The sequence below is a fragment of the Leucoraja erinacea genome, chromosome 14 (genome assembly GCF_028641065.1).
Source record: "Leucoraja erinacea ecotype New England chromosome 14, Leri_hhj_1, whole genome shotgun sequence".
Lineage (NCBI taxonomy): Eukaryota > Metazoa > Chordata > Chondrichthyes > Rajiformes > Rajidae > Leucoraja > Leucoraja erinaceus.
This window is the reverse complement of record NC_073390.1, coordinates 32444761-32462350: the sequence shown is the minus strand read 5'-3', so window position 1 is coordinate 32462350 and position 17590 is coordinate 32444761. Positions and strand designations below refer to the sequence as shown.

Sequence of the window (17590 nt, the reverse complement as noted above, 5' to 3'; positions counted from 1 at the left end):
AGCTTAAAGTGGTTGGTTCAGGACAAATTGTCAGTGATATTTACACGTAGGAACTTGAAGCTCTCAACCATCTCCACTATGGCACCGACGATGCTGATAGGGGTGCTTACTTCACTTTGCTTCCTCAGATCAATAAATACCCAGGATTGGGAAGTCTTGACAAAACAATAGTGAGCTGGATTTTATGAACACAAAAACATGAAATAAAATTAGGAATAACAAAGTACAAATCCTAAACTTACTGGAAAGAGAAACAGAGTTAATGTGAGAACCCTTTGGTATAGGCTGATTGAAGAAGACGGGATATGCAGTCTATTTAACCGCCTTCACATTTCTAATCCTCAGACTGGAAATGCAGATGCCATAACTGTTGACGGGGGAGATATATATAAGGGTGGTCTTTTGCCGTATCCACGTCTTAAGCCGATCGTAGCTGAACATACTCCAGGTAAAGACTTATCAAATGATGCCAACAAAACCATGCCTGAAAATAAGAGGGGAAAGTCACTGTATTATTTAAACAACTTCCCATAAGGTAATCTGCTATCTGCATGCGATTCCAGACCACAAAATGTTTTTGTCACTGAAGTGGTGCATTAAGTAATTCTGTTGTATGAACACCACTTCTGAGGTCTGAGTAAAACCGGGAGTGACAATGACAAATCACAAACTGAGCATTGACCTGCTTTCCAATCCATATGCCAGATTTGTTGGTATCTACTTCAGAGTAAAACGGACCAGTCTACCCAAATCACTGGGTGCAGTTATAGCAAAGGCACTCTCAACCCAATTACGGATGCAAGGACCTCATTATGAACATCTGAGTTGAGGGGGGGAGGGGGGGGGGGGGTGTTCCACAGTTTAGACAACCAACAACTTGTTGTAGTGAACCTCAAAGAATCATACCTTAACATGAATACCCTGGACACCTCTAGTCAAGTCAAGTCAAGTCACTTTATTTCTATAGCACATTTAAAAAACAACTCTCGTTGGCCAAAATGCTTTACATTGGTGGAGGTACTAACGTTATACAACCTCTAACCAAACTTCTCAGTCTATCCTGTCTCCCTTCAAGACAGACAAGGTATGCTCAGAGAAAAGTATGCCTTCAGGAAAAGAACGTGACAGGCTTCTCCCTGGCCATCCCTATACCACTGACAGACCCCTCTCCAGTTATTCTATAACCAGTGAGTGACTCCTCTATAATCGTCTCTCTAACCTGAGATAGAGGCCTTATCAAAGTCGCCGAAAAAGTTGTGTAAGTGGACAGGCCTTTTAGTTTAGTTTAGTTTAGAGATACAGCATGGAAACAAGCCCTTCAGCCCACCGGGTCCATGTCAACCAGCGATTCCTACACACTGGGAACAATTTTTACATTTGCCAAGAGAATTAACCTACAAACCTGTATGGCTTTGGAGTGTGGAAAGAAACTGAAGATCTCGGAGAAAACCCACACAGGTCATGGGGAGAATGTACAAACTCTGTTCAGACAACACACGTAGTCTGTATCGAACCCGGGTCTCCAATGCTGCAAGCACTGTAAGGCACCAACTCTACCATTGCACCACCTTTCTGCAGAACTATGTAATTCTTTATTGACACACTTTGAGATATTTGACCTTCAAATGTACATCTGAGGTTTTCAACAGATACCACATTGTGTTATATTTTATGAGCAGAATAACAGGAGTATCAGAAGTATATTTATCAATGGTTCCAACATAACTGATGGTACATTGTATATTACTGCAGGAGGATCCTGTTACTATGCTGTTGCAGTGGTGAAGACTGGAAGCAACTTCCAGTTCCAACAACTATCGGGCAAAAAATCTTGCCACACGGGCCTGGGCAAATCAGCTGGCTGGATTATCCCAGTAGGAACTATTTTGAAATACAACCTAACATCTTGGGATGGAGTTAGCCCCATTGAACAAGGTAAATTGTGGAACTTCTTTATATTCTCAAAAACTATCTCAATAATAGGACAGGGGCTTTTGGCTGCTTCTCCCATGCATGAAATCTAATCCTCACTTACTGTATTTTTGTTTCCAGTTGTGGCTGATTTCTTCTCCGCCAGCTGTGTTCCAGGTGCCAATGCAACTTGCCCTAAACTCTGTAAGCAGTGTAATGGAACAGCTGAGAACCACTGCAAGCGATCACATGAGGAACCTTACTACGATTATTCTGGAGCCTTTCAGTAGGTGTTTTTAAATCATTACTGTTTCTGTAGAACAGCACGATACATTTCTCTAGTTAGGTTCAGGTTTATTATTGCCTTGTGTACCGAGGTACAGTGAAAAGTTTTGTTTTGCATGTTATCCAAGGAAGTCAGAAAATACAATCAATCTGAACTCAAATACAACAGGTAGAGCGAAGGAAGAGATACAGAGGGTGGAATGTAGTTCTTGGTATTTTAGTGCACCAGCTCCAAAGACAAAGTCCAATGTCCGCAATAAGTTGGGTGGTGAATCGGACAATACCCTAGCTTAAGGAAGGACCGTTCAGAAGCATGATAACAGAGGGAAATAAGATGTTTCAGAGTGTGGTGGTGTGTGCTTTCAAGGTAGACACAAAATGCTGGAGTAACTCAGCAGGACAGGCAGCATCTCTGGAGAGAAGCAATGGGTGATGTTTCGGGTCGAGACCCTTCAAGCTTCTGTATCTTTTTCCTAAAGGGAGTGGGGAGATGAAGGAATGACTGGGGTGGGACAAGTTTTTGATTATGCAGATAGCTTTCCTGAGGCAGTGTGAAGTGTAGATGGAGTATTCTTCTTCTTATCGAGTCCACACACAAGATTAGAAGTTTGTTCAGCCAGAGCTGAACACACTTCTCGGCATCTGTCTTGTCGCTTCTCGTGCTTCTTGTGAGTGGTGGTGGAAAGATTGGTGGAAACAGGGCCGCGACATGAACACTCTTTCCTTGGCCCCGTTGATGGAGTCAATGGTGGGGAGTCTGGTCCATGTAATGGACTGCACTACATACACAACCCCCTGCAATTTCTTGCGATCTTGAGCACAGCTGTTCTCAAACAAAACTGTGATGGAACCTGACAATACGGTTTCTATGATACACCTGTAGAAGTTTGTTAGAGTCATTGGAGACATGCTGCATTTCCACAGTTTCCTGAGGAGATAGAGGCATTGAAGTGGATTCTTGGCTTGAATGAGGTTGGTCCACGACAGATGGTAATATTTACACCAAGGAACTTGAAGCTCTCAACCATTTTCACTCCAGGACCATTGATGCTGATTGGGGCATGTACACCGCACTTCCTGACGTCAATAAGCAACTCCTTCATTTTGCTGACTTTGCAAATAGTGTGCACCGTAGCCCAAACACATTCTAAACCTCTTTGTTTTTTCCTCCAGTGAATATTAAACACCCATTGAACAATTCCTCCAAGGTTAAGTTATGGAAAAACTCTACAGTCAGTGATTTTGTTTTGACTCATTTAAATAAATGTTGGAACGCATTTTGTGTGTAATGGAACAGCTGTGTGGAAAGCACAGATAAGTTAACGTTTCAGAAGAACACCATTAAGCAGGACTGGGGGAAATTTTGAGTTTAACATAATTCAAATGAAATATAGTAACGAGCAAAGGCAATAAGTGTGTGCATGTGTGTGGGAGAGATTGGGGGTTCTATAATGTACGTGGAAAAGAAAATGGTTAAATGGTGATTTATTCATCACAGAAACTCGGGACATTTTTGAAACATTTGGGCCACATCTTGTGGTCTAAAGTACTTTGAGGATCAAAGACAACATTGGCCAAATCCAAAGCTAATGCTTTTGGATAGATCTGGAAGCCAAAATTGCAGCAGGAATTGGCTGGGTCAAGCAACTTGACCCAACTATCCTCAGCAGTTTGATTCAACGCATCTGTCATTCAATATTCCAGGGGCAATGATCAGTCAGAAAGTCCACAAAATACTTTACTTCCATTCTGCTGCTGTTGGAGCAGGTTGGGTGTTGGCAATGAGGCACTCTCCTTAAGATCTCCGAAGAACCTCTCCATTATCTACAAGCCTTGTGAGTAGAGTGATGTAATAGCTCAACAGTTATTGGAAAATACAGCTCCAATGTTAAATTAATAGGGCAGTTCAATCCAGGGCAAAACAATCTGCTTGATTATCACCTTGTTTACCTGCTGACATTCATTTAGCACCTTTACCAACTTCTGGTTGCAGTGTATCCTTACCCAGGCTGCATTGTTGTAGCTCATCACATTGTCTTCAATAGTGGCTCCCAAATCTCCACTGATTAGATATTCAGGGACATTAGGTACATGCGATCCCCATCACTTCCAAGTCACATACTGCTCTGATTTGAGCATACCTTGCTTTCCCTGCATCACCTTGGGGTAAAATCCCAGAACTATCTGTGAGTGCGAAAGGCTTCACAAATGGACTTTGGCCATTCAACAATTAGGCTAACCAGCGCTATCTCAAACATAACTAACGTTTCAATGGAACTTTAACGTCACATTTACCAGTGTGAAATTCTTTTTTGCATGCAGTTCAGTAAAAGTTTTACGATATACGACCAAATCTTAGATTCAATACAAGTGGAGAGGAATAGTATACTGAGACAATTCATAAGAGTTTGCACCATTTTCAAGTCCAAGTTGTTATAGTTGTAGAATTCTTAACCTGGACTTAAAGGCCCGTTGTCCTGGCAGCATTGCAGGTTTGGCCTGTCCAAGCAAAGCTGTTGGTGTGCCCCACTGCTGCTCCACCACTCCGTGCAGTTACAGGTTGTGTCTAGTGCGCACGTCCTGCCTCATTGTGCGGCGCCCGATCCAGCTGAGCCTCAGGCTGCTACAGGGCCTCCAGTGGCCCACTCCACTGTCGAGGTGCACTATACTGCCTCCCGCAGGCAATCTGTTTACCGACTCTTTGTTCCTTGCGTCCGCCGCTTCCATCTTGAATCTCATTACCCTCCTATCCAGGCCTGGGGTTTGAGCACGGTTGAGCTTGTTGGCTTACCTCTTGGGAATGGTGCCATGGTCAGCTCGGGTGATATGTGCTGAGTCTGTTAACAGATGTTCTTGTATAGGCATATAGTTAGTTGCCGAGAGACTGAAGAGGAAGCATCTTTTGTACTTAACCTGTATGCCAATTTCCTCCTTTGGTTCTCTGCTTTCGAACGCATCCTTCCTTTTATCTCCTTTCTTGGTAGGGCAATGTGAAAGACGGTGGTGAGATTGCGTTGTTTGTGAATACTACGGGGTATAGTACTTATAATATGATGAAAGCTTGCCTGTATTGCAGGAGGTTTGTTTGTTATGTGGAAATGTTGATAATTTTATAGGTTTCTCAATATTTTGCAAATTTTTCATAAATAAATACAAAACACTTACAATAATTGGCATGGAACCATCTCTGATTGCATTTTCCTCACAGTTTAATCAATGTTGTGCAGGTTATTTATTATATCACAGAGCCCCTTTAGGACTCTGGGCATAGACATGACTGGCTCTTTATGGAAATTGATTTACCTGGTTATTTCTTGCCAGATGTTTGAAGGACGGTAAAGGAGATGTGGCCTTTGTGAAACACAGCACAGTGCCAGGTGGGTGAATCTGTACCAATTATCTATGTCTCTCGCTCTTCTTGAACACATCTAAGGTAGACACAAAATGCTGGATTAACTCAGCGGGACTGGCAGCATCTCTGGAGAGACGGAATGGTGACATTTTTGGGTCGAGGCCCTTCTTCAATATGTCACACATATTCAAAGGTTTCAAAGCTCTTTTATTGTCACATGTACCAATTAAGATACAGTCATACAGCCATTAGGAAAAAAAGCAACAAGACTCACAACTACATAAAAGTTAACATAAACATCCACCACAGCGGAATCCCCAAACAAAAACATACAAAATTGTCCAATCTTCTTCCTCTTTATTCTCCCGCGGTCGGGGCACTCGAACCATCCGTCAGTGCGATCGAAGCTCCCGCAGCTGGGGGTTGAAACCCTTGCGTCGGGGCGATCGAAACTCCCATGTCAGGGCGATCGAAACTCCCATGTCGGGGTGGTCGAAACTCCCATGTCGGGGTGGTCGAAACTCCCACGTCGGGGTGGTCGAAACTCCCACGTCGGGGCGATCGAAACTCCCATGTCGGGGTGGTCGAAACTCCCACGTCGGGGCGATTGAAGCTCCCATGTCAGGGCGATCAAATTTCCCACGGCTTGGAGTTCCAGAAAGTCGGTCGCTGACCAGAGACCACGAGCTCCGTGATGTTAAGTCCGCAGGGACGCACGGTTGAAGCTCCGTGGTCAATCCCTGGCAAAGGGATTGTGGCTCCACGATGGTAATTCCTGCAAGCACCCGAAATCGGTCACCAGCAAAGGCCACCAAATCCTCGATGTTAGGCTGCAGTGCGGACAGAGAAACAACACGGAAAAATATTGCATCTCTGTCGAGGTAAGAGATTTTTAAAAAGTTTACCCCAACCTCACCCTCCCCACATAAAACAAACTAAACACTAAAAACATACATTTAACACATACTGTTTAAACGAAGAGAAGGAAGGGACAGACAGAAGTCGGGCTGCACAAAAGAAAGTGCTTTAGGAAAGAAATTCCCTTTGTTTTCTATTATCATTTTAGTTTTACAGATAAGGCTTGAAAACAGGCACTTCTGTCCACACTGATCATTATCATCCATTCACGCTAGTTCTATATTATCCCACGTTCTCATCCATTCCCTACACACTCGGGGCAATTTACAATGGTCTATTAATCTACAAACCCACATGTCTTTGGGATGTGAGAGGAAACTGGAGCACCTGGAGGAAATCCACATGTTCACAGGGAGGACGTGCAAACACCACACTGGCAGCACTGGAGGCCAGGATTGAACCTGGTGCAGTGAGGCAGCAGCTCTACCAGCTGCGCAACAGTGCTACGCTGATTCATGAGCATCATTCACTAAACATCTTATAGTTAACAGCTGCTTTCTCCTATTGATATATCTATGATCAGGATCTAAAGATTCACAATGTTCTGACAGAAGAAATATCTGATATATCTCCATCAAAAATAGGCAACCCCTTAGTCTGAAACAATGCCTCCTAATTTTGGATGTGCATACAACCATCGCCTCAGTATCCACCATGTCTGTACACTTCAGAATCTTATTTCAATGAGATTACCTCCATTTCTCTACAGTCTTCAATGCAGGTGGGTGCAGTGGAAGCCTTTGAATGTGGGAGCAAGAGGATATGGCCATGAAAGGGACTTACAGCAACCTCATTCCATTGATGATCGCATTTATACTTTTATATTTATTGAATCTTAATATATGATAATTACGGTCGTGCCTGAACCGAGACAACAAATAAGGAGGCGTGCTCAATCTTATCTGGAGGATTATTCCCATGCCTTGTTTCTATTTCCAGCTGCTGAGAGGAGTGACTATGAGCTCCTGTGTCTAGATGGCACCAGGAAGCCTGTTATGAGCTACAAGAATTGTCACTGGGCTAAAGTGCCAGCTCACGCAGTGGTGGCGAGAAGTGGTGATACTGAGAAAGCGAAGAATGAGGCCATCTGGAACTTCCTATCGAAAGCTCAGGTATGAAGGAACAGTGAATGGTTGGAGTGTTTCACTTTCCCTTCTGTGTCAGTTCTAGTTTTAGTTCAGAGTTGGTGCCTAAACTTCTGAAAGAAAGCACAGTTTGTGCTCATTATTAGCAGCATTATCAAAACAACATTCCATATGCTGCATAGAATTTCGTCTTTTCAGCCCAATTGTGCCTGAGCTGATTCAAGGCAATGTGATTTATATGTGCTTTACTCTTTTCTTATATCGTAGAATACTTTTCCAAAATTGATCTAATTCTTTCACACATGCAATTCATTAATGTCTAAGCCCCTTTGGAAAGAGCCCCTTAGGAAATACCAGAGTAACATTCCTACAGACCTGGAACTTCAATCTCTGATCTGAAGCAAGGGATCACAAATACATCTACTTTACATATACGTGACTGAAGTCAATTGTAAGTAAGTGCAATGTATGGTAATTTCTTAGAATGTGACCTCTTTTCCTTGGCCACCAAACAATTGAAATTATATGAAGGAAGGATTATTAAGGGCACAAGGACATTAGATAATAGGAGCAGGAGTAGCCCACTCGGTCCATCTAGCCTTATCCAGCATTCAATATAATAATTGTTGATCAGCCCCAGCCCCCCATCTCTGTAATAGTTCCAAGTGTTTAGTACCCTCATCTTTCAAAAGAAAATTACATCTATCTATCTATCTATCTATCTATCTATCTATCTATCTATCTATCTATCTATCTATCTATCTATCTATCTATCTATCTATCTATCTATCTATCTATCTATCTCTATCTATCTATCTCTAAAACTCTGATCTTGTTATCTTCCGGTTTGGCGGTCTTTATATTTGCGCAAAAACAGTTTGTGATAGAACTCTACGATTTTTACCAGTTCACTCAATGTTCTCCTGTGGTGCGAGTGCATCAAGTTTCCTTCCGATCGGTTGAATGTCGTAAAAGTTAGCGAGGTTTAAAAATCTCACAAAACGCGCGTGCGCAGATCGATCTCATCAGCGCCAGGCGGATTAGTTTCTTCCCCGTCACTCCCCGGGACGGTTTGCCCCTTCCTGTGCCATTGCGTCTTTACTGGAGGTGAGGATGTTCGGCGGAGGTTTCCAACACGACTTTCGGAGGGACCCCAAGCAGCCCAGCCCCAAGCAACCCAGCCCAGCCCCAAGCAGCAGCCCAGCCCCAAGCAGCCCAGCCCCAAGCACCAGCCCAGCCCCAAGCAGCAAACCAGCGTCGGAGACCCGACCCAGCCTAGAGTCAGAGACCCAGCTAAGCCAGAGACGTCAGAGACGTTGCCAAATGGAAAGCGGAGACTTTGATCCCGGTGGAGGGGAACGACCAGTGACCAGTGCCGGCTGTGAGTCCCCATCGCACCGCCAATTCCAGCCACTACTCCTCTGGTCCTTTTCGCTGGCTTCTCCCCCTTCCCGCATTGCCCCCCCCATCCCAAGGCTCTTCCCTCATCTTTTCTCTGAGCTCACTCCCCCCCCCCCCTGCACACACACCCCTCTCCCCAACACAACCATCACCACCCACACACCACTCCCCCCATACATCTCTCCCCCCGCACACTCCTCCCCCCCCACATGCCACCCCACCCACACACACCCATCCCCCTGCCCACCCCCTCCCACCCCCCCACATATACCTCCCCAACACACAACCCCCACACACCAGCCCCCACGTACCCCGCTGCCCACGCACCCCGCCGTGTACAACCCCCCCCTACACCACCGACCCCACACACCCCTCCCCCATACACTCCGCTTCCCACATACCCCCGGCCACACACCTCCCCACACACCCCACCACCCACATACCCCTCCCCCCTCACAAAACCCCCCCGTCCCCACCACAACCTCCCCCACACACCCCTCCCACTGTTCACACACACCACCCCCACACAACCCCTCTCTGCTGCACATCCCTAGCCCCCCACAATCCCCCCACACACACACACACACCCCGCCCACACACCCCCCCTCCCGCACACACACACCCCGCCCACACACCCCCCTTCCCGCACACACACACCCTCCCACATCCCTCCTCCCCCCCCCCCACACTCCTCCGCCCCACATACACACTTCTCCCCCCCCCCCCCCTCCCAACCTCCCTGTCCACACACACCCCTCCTCCCCTCCCACCTCACATCCCCCCTCCGCCACACACCCCACTTCCCTCCCCTCCCACACATGAAGAGGAGGGGGAGGAAGTGCTCCGGGATGAGGGGAAATGAGCTGTGCCTGCGCAGTTAGGGGCTATGGGTGAGTGGTGGGATATTGTGTTTGGGGAACAGGTGAGTGATGGAATATTGTGTTTGGGGAACAGGTGAGTGATGGAATATTGCATTGGGGAATGGGACTGTGACTCATGTGTTAGGTCCCACTTAGCCTAGTCCTCTTTAAATATGTGCAATGATCTACTACTGACATATTCACACTTCTTGCAAATTTTATACTCTACCTTATCAGATAGTTCTTCACTTTCTTTAGAGGTTCCTCTGCTGGTGATTCACCAATCAGCAGGATTTTCCTTGCTTCCAACCTATTTTTGAGGAAACCTAAGATTTCTTTGAAGAGCTTACAAAGAAAATATTCCAAATTGAGAGACTGGTGAGAATGGTCGTTCCTGGATTGTCCTCTTTGAGCCAGAGAAGGTTAAGGAGAAATTTAATACAACCTTTCAAAAGGAGATAAGGAGGAATTTCTTTAGTGGGAGGGTGGAGAATCTTTGGAATTATTTACCATAGAAGGCCGTGGAGGTCAAGTGAATGGACATATTTAAGGCAAAGATAGATAGATTCTTGATGAGTACAGGTCATAAGGTCATAAGTGACAGGAGCAGAATTAGGCCATTCTGGCCATTAAGTCTACTCTGCCATCCAATCATGGCTGATCTATCTCTTCCTCCTAACTCCATTCTCCAGCCTTCTCCTCATAACCCCAGAGACCTGTACTAATAAAGGGTTCCCAAGCATGAAATCTTTACAAATCCTACATTGATGGAGATAAATTGAGGGCAGGGAGAAAGTCTGAAGGCAAGTTGAAGAAGAAAGGTTTTGTGAAGTTGGTTAAAGGAGATTAGGGGAAGGGAGATAGGTGGACTCAGAAAGAGCATTCACGAATAGAATGTTTTAATTTGTTTTGTTTCATGTTCTTTTATTTTATTTTTGCAATACCGATATTTTGAAGTTTCATATGTTGGGAATCTTTGCTCTCGGCTAAGGATTCTAAATGCTGGAATCAGTTTGCAGAAAAGTTGTAATGAAGCATAAAGTATTACTTGATGATGATGATGATAATGATGATGGTGGTAATGATGAGTATTAACTACTCGGAAGGGTAAAATGTACCTGCTATAGTTCCAAGGTTATTTCCTGCCTCCTCTTTAAAATATTTTACATAATAGCTACTCTCTTGTGTTTCTTAGGAATTATTTGGGCATAAGACGAATTCATCATTCAAACTCTTCAATTCCTCAAAATATGGGCAGAAGGACTTGATGTTCAAAGACTCAACACATGAATTGGTTCACCTTCCCAGTGGAATGGATTTCTTTATTTATCTTGGCAGTGATTATGTGCATGCTATACAGATCCTTGAAACCAGTAAGAGTTTGTTTTGGATAATATTAACAGAAGACATTCTTGCGGTTGGGATTGTGGGTGGCAATTGCACTGTGTATATCCTGGGTCCTGGCCACAGGCAGCATTCAGAGGGAGGTTTCACAGCGTGGCAGAAGCTGCATACTCTGGAATCCCAGTGGAGCAAAATGTGCCTGCCCAGTCCTTAAGTACTGAGTGTGACCATCCTTCCATCCTTCCCATCGACTCCATGTACAGTGCTGACATCAACACCCACAAGGGCAACGTTGTACTGGCACGACACTAATTATCGCCACACTTCTTTACACAGGTTTGTAGGTTAATTGGCTTGGTAAAATTATAAATTGTCCCTCGTGTATGTAAGTTAGTGCTGGCGTACGGGGATTGCTGGTCGGCGCGGACGCGGTGAGCCGAACGGCCTGTTTTCGCCTGTATCTCCAAAACTAAAAGTAAAATACCAAAGAATTGCTTCCTGTAAGTAAGACAATAAATTTTCAGTTATCACAATGGGAAACATATTAAATTATCGAGAATGGTTCTAATGATCAGTTCATTAATGTGTAAAAATTTCAAAATTAATTACTTTAGCACTGGTTGCTGACCATGACTTTGAGGATTTAACCTCAGTGAAGAGTAGTGTGGGTATTGAATAAGTCAGTGTCAGTTCTAATATGGGCCACTGATGAAGACACTGGTTTAGCTACACCAGCTGCCTTCTTGCCTATCTTACCCAGGAGAAGGTGGGTAAGTCACCTGGCGTCCTAGGGTTCTGGAAGAGGTGGCTTTCGAGATTGCAGAGGCATTGACAGTGATATTTCAAGAATCACGAGAGACAGGAGTGGTCCCAGATGATTGGAAAATTACCAATATTGCTCCCCGCCGAACAAGATAAAAGCAAAGCACAATAGTGGGAACTATAGGCCGGTTAGACTGTCTTCGGTGATTGGTAAGAGTTTAGAGTCCATTATAAAGGATGGGGTTATGGAGTACTTAAGAAGTTCACGATTAATAAGCCAAAGTCAGCATGGCTTTCTGAAGGGGAGGTCTTACTTGACAAATTTGCTGGAATTCTTTGAAGAAGTAAATAGCAGGACAGACAAAGGAGATATTGGTCACTTAGATTTTCAGAAAGCTTTGATAAAGTGTCTCATGTGAGGCTGCAAAGGAAGATGAGAGCCCCTATAACCCAGGGCAGATAGTGGTATGGATAGCAGGTTGGCAGGCTGGATGGCAGAAGCCAAAGAGTGGCAATAAAGGGGTATTTTTCTGGTTGGCTGCCATTGATTAGCGGAGTTCCGCAGAGGTGGGTGCTGGGGTCACTACTCTTCACGTTGTGTATTAATGAATTGGACGAGGGGATTGAAGGCTTTGTGGCCAAAGTTTGTGAATGAAACAAAAATAGGTGGAAGAGCGGGTAGTGTAGAGAAAGCAGGGACTCTGCAGAAGGAATGGTTCGCTTGGGGGAGTGAGCAGAGATGTGGAAGATGGAATATGGTGTGGCAAAGTGTGGAGTCATGCAATTTGGTAGTACAGGTAGGAATAAAGGCGTAGACTATTTGCTAAATAGGGAAAGAATCCAAAAATCAGAGGTGCAAAGGGACTTAGGAATATAAGTGCAGGATTCCCAATATGTTAATCTGTAAATTGAATCGGTAGTAAAGAAAGCAAACAATACTGGCATTTATTTCAAGAGGGCTTGTAAACTAAAACAGGGATGTAATGCTGAGGCTATATAAGGTGCTGGTAAGGCCGCATTTGGAATATTGTGAGCAACTTTGGGCATCATATGTAAGGAAGGATATGCTGGCTCTGGAATGGGTCCAGAGGAGGTTTACAAGAATAATCCCAGGAATGAGTAGGTTAACCTATGATGAGCGTTTGCCAGCACTGGGCCTGTACTCGCTAGAGTTTAGAAGAATGAGGGGGGACCTCATTGAAACATACAGAACAATGAAAGGCTTGCATCGAGTGGATGTGGATAGGCTGTTTCCACTAGTGGGAGAGTCCAGAACTAGATGTCATATCCTCAGAATTAAAGGACATTCTTTTAGGAAGGAGATGACGAGAAATTTATTTAGTCAGAGGGTGGTGAATCTGTAAAGCCCTTTGCCTCAGAAGGCTGTGGTGGCCAAGTCAGTGGATATTATTAAGGCAGAGATAGATAGATTTTTGATTAGTACAGGCGTCAGAGGTTATGGGGAGAAGGCAGAAGAATGGGATTAGGAGGGAGAGATAGATCAGCCATGGTTGAATGGCGGAGTAAACTTGAATGGCCGAATGGCCTAATTCTACTCCTATCACTTATGATCTAATGACCTTATGAGTGCTGAGGCCAACATTATAACTCAACTAAGGGGAGGCACGGTGGCACAGCGGGAATGTTTCTGCCTTACAGCTCCAGAGACTGTGGGTGCTGCCTGTATGGTGTTTGTACGTTCTCCCCGTGACTGTGTGGGTTTTCTCCGTGAGCTCTGGATTCCTCCCACATTCCAAAGATGTACAGGGTTGTAGGATAATTGGCTTGAGTAAGAATTGTAAATTGTTCCTCATGTGTAGGATAGTGCCAGTGAATGGGGATAGTTGGTCGGCGCAGACTCAGTGGGCCGAAGGGCTGTTTCTGAGTTGTATCTTTAAACTAAACTACTGTCCATTAAGGTATGCTATCCATCCTAAAAGTACTGTTTATGCAATATTAGTGATTTAAGGCCTGACAAATAGTGTGTGTAAGATATTTGGATGGGGAAAAGTTATTTGACCAGTGGTTCCAGAGGTCTTGTTCTCTAGGGTCTACACCCAGGTCTGGTTCAATTGCAGGATGAGACAGTCTCCAGGAAATGTGAGGGTTACATTCCTGAAAAATGTCTGTAGACTGGTTTTCCCTTGACAGAAACAAACAATTTCCCCAAAAATCAAGATAAAAACACATTGCCTTTTCTTTCTGATGTACTATTTTGTTTCCTCTCTTACTTACCTACATGGTATCACTCAGCATGCATCCCCTGTAGTTTAGTTTACAGATACAGTGCGGAAACAGATCCTTTGTCCCACTGAGTCCTCGCCGACCAAGTGGATCAAACAACTTTGAAGTGTGGGAGGAGCAAGTTGTTTATGTCTCAAAACATTTTAATATTATGTATAAGACTGACAAACCATTGATGGGAGAAATTGTGTCAGCTGGATTCCCATATGCCTTCTGAAGCCGGGGAAGCTCCTGTATTTGATTCAAAATTAGATGCTGTGATTAGCAACAAGTAGAATGATAGAAAACATATTACAGATGGCATTGTCCATTTTTGCTAGGGCATTTCCATTTTCCTAACCCTGTATAGTGAAACATGGGATCCTCCACTCTGTATACCTTGTTTCTAAGTGACCTTCACCAATGAGGCCAATGGCCGGCAATGCTGAGACATCACTGCACAATGTAATGCTGGTGCTGTGTAATGTAATGCCCCTGTTCCACTTAGGAAACCTGAACAGAAACATCTGGAGACTTTGTGCCCCACTCAAAGTTTCCATGCGGTTCCCTGAGGTTGCAGGTGGTTGCCGGAGGTTGCAGGTAGTGGAAGCAGTTAGGGAGACTGACAAAAACTTCCGGGAACTGCACGGAAACCTTGGGTGGGGCTCAAAGTCTCCAGAGGTTTCCGTTCAGGTTTCCTAAGTGGGACAGGAGCATTAAGGTATTCCGTATCACCAGGTTATTGACCCAGGGACTCACAAAATGAACACTGTAATCCATTGGCGAAGAATAATGATTCATTCATCATGACTGTGTTGCAGCGAACAGCAGTATTTTGAATATTGGAAAGATCCGATGGTGTGCTATTGGCGATCTTGAAAAGCTGAAGTGCGAGAGTTGGGGATCAGTACATTGTGTGAAAGGCGAAAATGCTGAAGACTGCATAAGACAGATCAAGGTAACGACAGCAATGTTTAATCAAGTATTTCACGTGGTTGACTGAATAGAATATACTCAGCAGGTCAGACAGCATCTGTAGAGAGAGAAAAACGGTCAATGTTTCAGATAAATTAACTTTCATCAGAACTATGTGTAAAAAAACAAGATGGATACAAAATGCTGGAGTAACTCAACGGAACAGGCAACATCTCTGGGTAGAAGGAATAGGTGACGTTTTGGGTTTGGACCCTTCTTCAGACAAAATAACAAGAATGTATTTTCTTCTGTCTGAAGAAGGGTTTCGGCCCGAAACGTCGCCTATTTCCTTCGCTCCATAGATGCTGCTGCAGCCGCTGAGTTTCTCCAGCATTTTTGTGTACCCAAGAATGTATTAATTTGTGTCGAGGGGAAGTGTTGGGATTTTACAAAAAAGAATAAGAAACTTTCCCAGGAACCAGTCCAATGAATCTTCACCGCACTCCCCCTGTAGCAGGTATATTCTTGGTTAGGTAAAGAGACCAAAAATTGTAATAGTAATTGTAATTGGAGTTAATTTAGTAGCCAAGTTTGTAAAAACATACAAGGAATTTGATTTGCCACACAGTCATACCAAAAAAATCAACAAGACACACAACTATATAAAAATTACCATAAACGTCCACCACAGTGCACTGTGATGGAAAGCAATAACGTATAATCTTCTTCCCTCTTTTTCTCCCATGGTCGGGGCAGTCGAACCATCCGCAGTCAGGGTGATCGCTCCCACAGACGCCGATCGAAGCTCCCGCGTCAGGGGGATCGATGTGCCCGCGATCGGGGCGATCGAACTCCCAAAGTAGATCTCTAACCAAGTGACGGCGAGCTTCACGCAAGCTCCCACAGTTGGATCTCCTGAAGTCGATTCCCAGCAAAGGGACTGCCAGCTCCATGATGTGGGCCTAAATGTACACAATCCCTCTGGAACAATCTCACTAATGTTGAATATATTGTGATAAAGTAACTCCTGCACTCAAATACTCTTCAAATACAGGCCAATAGAAGAGCTTCAAAAACAAAAAGCATTGCTAAGAAAAGACATAAAACCTCTTGCAAATCACAATTGATTCAATGGTCAATGGTCAATGGTTTATTGATTGTCATGTGTACCATTCGCGGTGAAATACATTTTTTCATTAGGATATGCAAGACTATCCCCGTACATAAACACAATCGCCCCAGTTAGTGCAGTATGCATGGAGTAGCTCGCCAAGTCCATATGCAAGAGGCGCCATTTTGGCACCATTTTACAGTCAGAGTTGCAGCTGTCCACAAAGGCCCGTTGCAACCATCTCCTCCTCCTCCATTTCGGTCGTCCCGCCAACTCTCTACACATGGTCTTCGTTCCCCAGAAGGGGCCCTTCCCACAGAAAACCTCGAGGGCGTGGAAGGTAAGACATCCTGGTTCCTCCCACCCTTTCCCCAGGCCCTTTGTCCAGCTTCCGCCACTGTTTATATCGATCCATGATTGTATTTGGAGCAGGAGAAACAGAAGTTCCTACTGATTGATGACAAGTACGGAGAGAACTACGGGTTTAGGCTGCAGATGAACAGACTGGTGGAGAGAGTATATAATGTATGTTCTGTTGTTTCAGTATGGAGATGCTGATGCAGCAAGCTTTGATGGAGGAGAGGTATACATTGGAGGAAAGTGTGGCCTCGTTCCAGTTATGGCAGAGTATTATGACAAAAGTAAGTGTCCTCTACAATGCTTTAAATTGTTATCTTCATTTACTTTGAGGATTAATCAACCTCATGTGAAGGGATATCTACAAGAAGAATGGAAAAAGAGTCAGTCTGGGCTTCTTCTCACTTGTTTCATTTGTACATTTGCACATTGCAATGTATGAATGCTGAACTGCAGTTTTAATTTCTTGCAATTTCACAGCGTCATGGTCTTCTGATTTCATGATAAATTTGGTCTAGGTTTAACCCTCTATCAGCACAACAGGCACCCCTGTCTCTTGGTTGCCCTGGTGTATCTTTGCATAAGGTGGTGTGATTTGTATAGTTTTCTTTTTATCATAGTTTTCATAAATATTCTGGCAAATCTGGAAAATCACAGCAGTTTCACAGAAATGTCTGCTGTAAACTTCTATGAAGTAGTTTAGTTACCCTGTTCTCAGGAACCATCATGATTACAATGTTGCAATTTGTATGAATGAAAAAAAACCCTCTAATGTATTGTAGTATCTGTCTGTGTGCAGATCAGGAAAACTTCCTGGAGAGGTTTTCTTCAATCATCATCAGGCTTACAAAAATGATTCCAAGAATGAGTTGGTTAGCATATGGTGAGTGTTTGACAGCACTGGGCCTTTACTCGCAGGAGTTAGAAGTTTGAGGGGGGACCTCATTGAAACTTAATGAAAGGCATAGATCGAGTTGATGTGGAAAGGATATTTGCACTGGTGGGAGAGTCAATGACCCGAGGTCACAGCCTCAGAATTAAAGGGCGCTCTTTTTGAAAGGAGGTA

The 17590-nt window shown here is 44.3% G+C and overlaps 1 protein-coding gene across 1 annotated transcript in view; it reads left to right on the top strand.

The window, feature by feature from the left end:
* The window catches only part of LOC129703152 (serotransferrin-like), a 97824-nt gene that overhangs the window by 67656 nt on the left and 12578 nt on the right, over window positions 1–17590 (top strand). Inside the window, exons 18-25 of the mRNA XM_055645319.1 lie at window positions 346–448; window positions 1753–1935; window positions 2053–2197; window positions 5518–5573; window positions 7406–7578; window positions 11008–11185; window positions 14963–15099; window positions 16712–16808. Of these exons, the coding sequence (XP_055501294.1) occupies window positions 346–448; window positions 1753–1935; window positions 2053–2197; window positions 5518–5573; window positions 7406–7578; window positions 11008–11185; window positions 14963–15099; window positions 16712–16808 (1072 nt within the window). The remainder of the gene's footprint in view (window positions 1–345; window positions 449–1752; window positions 1936–2052; window positions 2198–5517; window positions 5574–7405; window positions 7579–11007; window positions 11186–14962; window positions 15100–16711; window positions 16809–17590) is intronic.